This window comes from Nannospalax galili, unplaced genomic scaffold, assembly GCF_000622305.1.
Source record: "Nannospalax galili isolate Female #2095 unplaced genomic scaffold, S.galili_v1.0 scaffold518, whole genome shotgun sequence".
Taxonomy (NCBI): domain Eukaryota; kingdom Metazoa; phylum Chordata; class Mammalia; order Rodentia; family Spalacidae; genus Nannospalax; species Nannospalax galili.
Genome location: NW_008342851.1, coordinates 3,946,165 through 3,955,044, shown reverse-complemented (window position 1 = coordinate 3,955,044; position 8,880 = coordinate 3,946,165). Strand labels below are relative to the sequence as shown.

At 43.2% G+C, this 8,880-nt stretch overlaps 1 protein-coding gene across 2 annotated transcripts in view; it reads right to left on the bottom strand.

Annotated features, from left to right (window-relative positions):
- Ocln (occludin) overlaps window positions 1-8,880 on the bottom strand; it is a 63,145-nt gene that overhangs the window by 9,786 nt on the left and 44,479 nt on the right. For both annotated transcript variants that reach the window (XM_008838853.3, XM_017799579.2), the window contains 2 exons: window positions 8,012-8,227; window positions 5,775-5,946 (listed from right to left, as the gene is read on the bottom strand). In XM_008838853.3, the coding sequence (XP_008837075.1) occupies window positions 5,775-5,946; window positions 8,012-8,227 (388 nt within the window). The remainder of the gene's footprint in view (window positions 1-5,774; window positions 5,947-8,011; window positions 8,228-8,880) is intronic.

Genomic DNA, 8,880 nt, shown 5'->3' with positions numbered 1-8,880 from the left:
GGGCCCAAGGAAGGCACTAAGTTGGTCTGGGTGAAAAAGATCAGGAAGCAGTATTGGTTCCCCATGTGTCTGGGGACCCAAGACTAGGAATGGTGCAGGGCCCAAACTAGGAGTAGAGAACAGCGGGAGAGATGGAAGGGTGAATGAGGATGGGGGAGTCAAGGCATGGAGGGCTCCACGATAGACTTACCCCAAGAGAGGCCTGAGGGTAGGAGAGCAGGCTAGGAGAGTTAGCCAGTGGTGCACATCCAGGGAAGAAGAGAGAGGTGAGGGAGGGGCCAAGTGCAGAAGTAGTGCTCCTGGGGCCCAAGGAAGGTACTAAGTTGGTCTGGGTGAAAAGGATCAGGAAGCAGTGTTGGTTCCCCAGGTGTCTGGTGCCCCAAGACTAGGAATGGCACATGGCCCAAGCTAGGAGTAGAGAACAGCGGGGGAGATGGAAGGGTGAGCATGGCTGGCGGAGTCAAGGCAGGGAGTGCTGCACGGTAGACTTATCCCCAGAGAGGCCTGAGGGCAGGAGAGTGCGCCATGAGAGTTAGCCAGTGGTGCAGGTCTGGGAAGCAGGGAGAGGTGAGGGTGGGGCCAGGTCCCGAAGAAGCAGTGCTCCTGGGGCCCAAGGAAGGCACCAAGCCGGTGGGGGTGAACAGGGTCAGGAATCAGCAGTGGCTCCCCAGGTGTCTGGGGCCCCAAGGCTAGGAATGGCACAGGGCCCAAGCTAAGAGTAGAGAACAGCGGGGGAGATGGAAGGGTGAGCGCGGCTGGCAGAGTCCAAAAACTTTAAAAATATTTTATTGGTGGAGAATTTCATACAAATATTTTGACCACATTCAGACCCCTCCCCATCTCCACCCCCACCATATTACTCCTTCCCCAACTTCACGTCCTATTATTTTTTTAATTTTAATTTGATTTAGATTTTTTTATGTGTATGAATGTTTTCCCTGCTTGTATGTAAGTGCGTCAGTGCACCTATGCATGCAGTGCCCACAGAGACCAGAAGAGAGCATCGGATCCTTAGGAACTGAAGTTATAGACCATTGTTGGTCACCATGAAGGTCTTGGGAACTGAACCAGGGTCCTCTGCAAGAATAGCCAGTGATCTTAACTGCTGAGCCATCTCTCTAGTCCCTACTTGTCTGTCTGTCTCTCTCTCTCTCTCTCTCTCTCTCTCTCTCTCTCTCTGTTTTTAAGGTCTTATAGAGTCTAATTTGTGTTCTTCAAATGCTTGAGGTGTGGGTCCATCCCTTGGAGTCTGGTCAACCTAACAAGTATCATACCCTTTAAGAAACCAACTCCCCCTATCCCAGCAGCTACCAACTGCCAATATATCTTCAGCTAGGGTTGGGGCTGGGACTTCATACCCACCTCCCTCCTCCATGCTGGGTTTTTGTCTGACTTGGGCTTGCACAGGTCTTGTACATGTTGTCACAAGCACTGTAACATGTAAAAACTTTTAAAGGTTGAACACGATGGCACAAACCCAAAATCCCAGCACTTGGAAGACAGAGGCAGGAGGATCAAGTGTTCAAGGCCAGCCATGCTAATAAATACTGAGACCCTTTATTACTGAGGCCTTTATTACTGCAACAAAACAATAACCACAAACTATTGCTTCGTAAAAGAGTAGGAAATAATAGCCAGGCGTGGTAGTGCACACCTTTAGTCCCAACACTCCGGGGCAGAGGCAAGGCAGATATCTGTGAGTTTGAGCAGCCTGGTCTACATATAGTCATCGTCAGCTCCAGGCCAGCTGGAGCTACAGGACAACCCTGTCTCAAAAAAAAAAAAAAAAAAAAAAGAGTAGGAAATAATACTAGAATGTGTGCACTTGCACATGTACATGTGTGCATATTTTTTGTTTGCCAGTTTGTTTTTTGAGCTGTAGTCAAAGCTGACCTGAAACTCACTATGTAGACCAGGTTGGCCTTGATTTCACAGAGGTCTGCCTGCCTCTGCCTCCCTAGTGATGGGATTCAAGGTATGACACTCAGTCATACTTTTTAAAAAAGAAGTCAGTGGTAGAGACCTGGTCTAGCATGTTATAAGGCCCTGGGTTCCACCTTTAGCACTACAAAAGAAAAAGAAGGGGCTGAAGAGGTAGCTCACTGGTTAAGAGCACTGAATGATCTTGCAGAGGACCCAGGTTGAGTTCCCAGCACTCACATAGTGATTAGAGACAGCGCCACTGTAATGCACATTATATAGTTTGAGCTCATTAAAAAGCTAGCTCTGGAAGCAGGTTGTCCATCCCGCTTCAGACCCAAGCACATTTATGCCAAGTGTCCTCTGAGATCCCTTATGGAGGGATGGGTTGACACCCCCTCAACACACCACACACACACACACACACACACACACACACACACACTCCTGTGCCCTTGAGAACAAGCTAGAAACATTGTGTCCTTGAGAACTAGAAAATCAGCTGTTTCCAATAGAGGTTGCTACTGTTTGTCCCATGATATCAAAGTGCCTAGAGTGGGAAAGAAGCTGAAGTTCAGCCATGGGAAGCTCAGCCACAGATAGAAAACTCAATTTGGGAGTGCTAGTCGTTGGCTTCTGCTGTTTGTAAGGCTCCAGTTTGAGGATGTTACCTTTCTGATGTTATTTTTGTTTTTTGCTTGAAAACCTTACTACAGGGAACACTCAGCTCTTCCCAGGATTCTATCAGAAAGTTCAGCTGGCTGCCAATCAATTTTGGCTGGAACATTTGAGTATCTGATTTAAGGATGTTTTACTAGCTAGCTAGCTATTTCTCTCTTGCCATTTATTCTTTTACTCACTCATTCAAAACCAAAAGTAATGCTATTTTTCTTTGTAATGTACACAACAGCCACCAAATCAAATAATTGGATTATAACTCAAAACATAAACAATATCCATGAGTCCATACTTAATGACTGATAAATTAACAAATTACATAGAAAGATGGAAGAAAGAGCTGACTCACTTTTTAAAGGACAATATATCTTTATAAATTTTCCTATATATACAAAATACAAAGGTAAAAATGTGGTGGTACATGCCTGTAATCCCAGAACTTAAGAGAGGCAGGAGGATCATGAGTTCAATGTCATCCTCAACTACATAGTAAGTTCCAGGCCAGTCTTGGGTGACATGAAATCCTGTCTCAAAATTTGAAAAAAATCTAACAAAGCACACAGGTACGCAAAAGAACCTTTGCGTGGATAAACACTACCTCATCCTGGTGACCAAAGGGGAAAATAGGTAAGCAGAAACTACTGCTGAGTGAAAAAGAAGTATCTAAATAAAATATACAAGTAACTCCTACTGAAGACAGTGTTCCCTTAATGGAGATGTTATAACAACTAGTTTTTGGTGACCAGGGTTGTAGTTTGCTTTGGTAGAATTCAAGGATTTTTTTTTTTTTTCTTAATGAATGTTTTGGCTGCATGTGTGTTAGTGTACTATATGGATGACATGTTCATGGAGGCCAGAAATGGGCATCAGATTCCCTGGAATTGCAGTTATGATGGTTGTTAGCCATGATGTGGGTGCTGGGAATTCTATAACTCTGTTAACTGTCCTATAGCTGCAGAACCATCTCTCCAGCCCCCCATTTTGGTTTTTGAGACAGAGTCTCACTATGTAGCCCTGGCTGGCCTGGAACTTGCTATGTAGACCAGGCTGGCCTCAAACTCACCAAGATCCTCCTGTCTCAACCTCCTAGGCACTGGGATATACTACCCATGCCCAGCTTAAGGGATACATTTTTTTAAATATTTTTGCTGGGCCTGGTGGTGCATGCCTTTAATCCCAGCACTTGGGAGGCAGAGGCAGGTGAATCTCTGTGAATTCAAGGCCAGCCTGGTCTACATAGTGAGTTCCAGGACAGCTGGGGCTACAAGGAGACCCTGTCTCAAAAAGACCAAAAAATAATATATTTTTTATTATTATTTTTATTTTATGTGTATGAGTATATTGCCTGCATGTATGTGAGTGCCCCCGTGTCATGCAATGCCTCAGAGGTCAGAAGAGAGCTTTGGCTTCCCCTGGAACTAGAGTTAAGGATGGTTCATAGCTGCCATGTGGGTGCTGGGAATTGAACCCAGGTCCTCTGCAAGAGCAGTCAGTCAGTCAGTGCTCTTAACCGCTGAGCCATCTCTCCAGCCCTGGGATACATTTTTTTTTTAATGTGTATGAGTGTATTGCCTGCACGGCTGTAAGTACATCCATGTTGTGCAGGGCCTGTAGAGGTCAGAAGGGGATGTTAGAGCCCCTGGAACTGGAGTTACAAATGGTTGTTAGCTGTCATGTGGGTGCTGGGAATCGAACCAGGGTCCTCTGTAAGAGCAGCCAGTGCTCGTAACCACTGAGCCATCTCTCTAGCCACAAAGGATACATTTTTTTTTAATGTGAGTATGACTATATTGCCTGCGTATGTGTAAGTACACCTGTGTCATGAAGTGTCTGCAGAAGTCAGGAAAGGGTATTAGATCCCCTGGAACTTGAGTTACAGATGGTTGTTAGCCACCATGTGGGTGCTGGAAATCGAACCCAGGTCCTCTGCAAAAGAAGTCAGTGCTCTTAAGCGCTGAGCCATCTCTCCTGCCCCCCCCCATTTAATTTATTATTTTTACCAGGGATACATTTTTATGTGTTCAATTCTGTAATTAGTTTTTACAGAAAGAATTATGTTTATAAATAGATAAAGATGGCCATTTTTTTTAAATAGTAAGGGATAAATTTATATACATAGACTATTACTGCCCACAACTGTCTGTAATTCCAACTCCAGGAGATCCAGCACCTCTTCTGGCCTCTGTGGGTAGTCAGTCACACACATGTGGCAGACATATACATAAATTAAAAAAAAATTTTTTTTTTGGTCTTTTTGAGACAGGGTCTCCCTGTAGCTCCAGCTGTCCTGGAACTCACTATGTAGACCAGGCTGGCCTTGAACTCACAGAGATCCATCTGCCTCTGCCTCCCGAGTGCTGGGATTAAAGGTGCGCATCGCCATGCCTGGCATAAATCTTTTTTAAAGGAAAACAAATTAATTAATTATTTATTTATTTATGCACTCGTGTGTGTGTGTGTGTGTGTGTGTGTGTGTGTTACATGGGCGTACCACAGTGCTCATGTGGAGGTCAGAGGGCACTTTCAGGAGTTGGTTGTTGCCTTCCACCTCATTGAGGCAGGGTCTCTTTGTTATTTCTGCTGCTTTTCAGTGTACCTTGGCTAGCTGGACTGTGATCTTCCAGGCAATTCTCCTGTCTCCACCCCCCATCTTGTCATAGGAGTGCTTAGATTACAGATTCGCACCATCGCATCCAATCTTATGTGGGCTCCAGGGATCAAACTCAAGTTGTCAGGCTTGGTCAACTAGCACTCGTACCCACTGAGCCAAGTCCCAGGCTCCTGCTTTATAATTCTTAACATTAGTGCAGTTTGCAATTTGAAAAAGCTTTCACCCAAAACACAGTATAAATTATGATACTACAACCTCACAATTACAATTTTTTTTCCCCTTTTGGAATTTTTTTAGTTACAAGCAAAACTGTTATCAACTCTAGTATAAAGGCTGTTCTATCTCCACAGATCAGAAATCAAATTCTGATACATATATATGGTGTGAAGCCAGGCACATTAGCACATGCCTGTGATCCCAGCACTTGGGAAGTGAACCCAGGAGTATCGGTAGTTCAAGGTCATCTTCAGCTACATAGTGAGTTCAAGGCCAGCCTGGGCTACATAAGACTTTGTCTTAAAAAAACAAAACAAAAGCCAAAACCAAAAGTCATGTTAGAACTTACCATGTACTCTTCGCTTTCTTCTCTGTAATCATCCAATTCTTTATCCAGACGAGAGAGCTCTTTGTTGACCTCATCAAGTTCTGCTTGTAAACTCTTGTATTCCTGCAGTCCTGTATCAAAATTTCTCTTGTAGAGTTGTCTTTGTTGATCTGAAGTGATAGGTGGATATTCCCTAAGAATTGAGACAGAATTACATAAATATACTTTGCAGATACAAAATGTCTTTTACCTCAGATAACAAGTTGGTAGGGAGTAGAAAACCATAGTCACTTTGCTTTCTATTGTTTATTGGGAGACAGAAGTAGGATACAAATAATTTCTACTAAGAACGATTACAGAGAGTGTAAGGGTATCTGGCTATGACATGTCACCCCATTAACTGTGGAGGTGATTAAGGTGAAGTGGCTGGCTGGGCGGATGTGCCCTTCCTCCCTCAGCATTCCAGATACATCCTGCCAAAGCTGCATGCTTGGTCAAAAAAGATGTCCTTCTGGGAGAGAAGACCATTCTTTGGTCAAGGGTATACAAATAGCTGTGCTCCCTGCTAAAACCTCCAGACAAACAATGGAGAATGATTAAGACCTGAAGATGTAGCTCAATGACAGATGATCTGCCCATACCAGGCACAAGGATGTGGGTTCAAACACTACCACCACAGAAAAAGAATGCTCATACTTTTTATATTACTACCCATTTAAAAAAAACAGTCCTCATATTTTTAGAAATAAAGTTGAAAGTCATGAAATTTAAGTTTCAATTAGTAGGAATGCACTGATTCTCAAGAGTACATACCACAGGATAATGGAACACTTGTGTGTAAAGTCATAAATGCAGGAACACAAAGCCTGTTTTGATCATTGCTAACACCTATCATCTTCAGACCAGCTTATGTATTTATTTTTGGTCTTGTTTCTCCCAAGTGGAAACAGCTTATCTTGGCCTTTCATTATAAAAGTAATTATTATTAAACTGTACACAGAGGCTAGAGGCATAGCTCAGCAATCAATAGAGTACGTGCTGTGTGAAACATCCTGTTCAATCTCCAGGATTAAAAAAAAAGTACACCTACAAAAACAAGTTCACTGAAGAAATAATCTGGCAGTTCATGAAAGTATGATGAACCAAAGCTGGAATTCTGAGGCCCAGGCCCCACATGGTGGAAGGAGAGAACCAACTCTCTCTGACCTCCACATGGGTGCCAATATGAGCTCCATGGTGCCCCATCCCAAATAAAGAAAACGTAATAAGCAATTTTTAAGTTGGAACTCTGTCTCTCTGAATATACCAATTATCCCTTGCACATGAAGATGACACATCAAAACAATCGACTGAGAAAATACTCTTAATTGTTTCATTAAGACTAAGAAACCTCATTTCAAATTTTGGCTCTAACAGTCAGTAAAACATCTTTTACAGAGAAAAAGTAAATGATTTGATCAAAAGGAAAATAAAACTTTGGAATTCCTCAACGTTTTCGGTTAAATCTTCCATTATACAAGTTGGACAGGTATTTTACAGATAGATGAGTAAACCAGGCCAAAAAAAATCTTGTGGCTAATGAAAACAAGGTGTGAGAATCATGGGTAAAAAATAGATTTCAAGCTATCTGCACCCCACCCACACCACCTTAACACCTTGAGAAGCAAGGTTCTGATGAACCACCATTCACAATGCAAACATTTCTGACATCTGCATAAAAAAGCTACACATATCACAACATGTATTTGGTGACAGTGAACTAAAATCAACCACTAACACAAAGAACTTATGCATAACTTTAGCTAAAACACTAAGCTGGTACCTCAACTGTTTACAGATCTGTGCCAGAGTTCTTTGTATTAAACTTTAAAAGACACTGTAGTCTTACCATGAGCATGTAACTTGAAGATAACTGATGAAGGAAAGCACACATCATCAGTAAAACAAAATTCACCTGTACTTGTATTTTATTTCTTAAAAAAAACCTTTCTTGGGTGTCCAGTGGTAGAAAAGCCATTTCAGGTGGACATGTGTGTAAGACATGATTACAGCCAAACAGATGCCCTTGCCCCACTTCAATCTTATTACATGAGAGAACCAAAGAAACACACAACTCCAAAACTGTCTCCAGACCTGGGGGGCAAAGAATGAAATGGCACCACTGACCCATTTCGGAGGCAACAAGCCCAAACCCGGTTGGTCAGCCATGACAGTAACTAGGAGGTACAAATGATTCCAGGAGAGGAGAGGGGCCCTACCTGATCCAGTCCTCCTCCAGCTCGTCGCAGGACTCGCCCCCTGTAGTGTAGTCTGTTTCGTAGTAATCTGGCTCTGCTCTCTTTGACTTTCCTACTCTTCCCTTCGTGGGAGCCCTTTTTGAAAGTGTCTCTAAGTTACCACTGCTGCCATAACGAGGCTGTCTGAAGTCATCCACAGGCGAAGTTAGAGGAAGCTCCTGAGCCACTTCAGGCACCCTAGTAAAAAACACAAATCACTTCTGAAAGACCACTTGGACCCTGCCAGCACCCTGTAACCAACAAGAGCATGGAGAACAGCATCAAGAGACACCCACATGCAGAGGCAGTCACTTGAGTTCATAGCATCCTGCATACGGTTTGGCACCAGCTCAGAATCCTAGAACACACAAGTAGCCTCTGATGGGGGTGGGGGTGGGGGGGTAACCCATGCTTAAACTTCTAAGTAAAATGGATCTCAGGTTTCCTTTTAGGAAGTTCAGGCTGAGCTACAGGAGGTGTTTATCTGCCCGGGCCAGAGACTAACTCTACAAAAGCCTGTCAGGAAAATAATGATCACGATTCTTTTCTACAGGTTCTTCCAGTTCCATGGAATGCTGTGTGGGGAAGAGGATGCAGCTTATCCAACTCTGAGATAAGCTCTCTGTAATATTTACTTTATGCTTATATAGATTCTTCTTTCAAGATAAAAATTTGAAAAACTAAAAAAAAATCTAAACTTAAAAAAAAATAAAAAGCTTTATATGATAATGAATTAAAGAGTTCTTTTAAAAGTCAGGCACTTTTAAAAGGGATGTGGTGGCATGTGCCTGAAATCCCAGCACTCAAGAGGCTGAAGCAGGAGGATCTTTGAGGTCAGACTGGGACAGCTA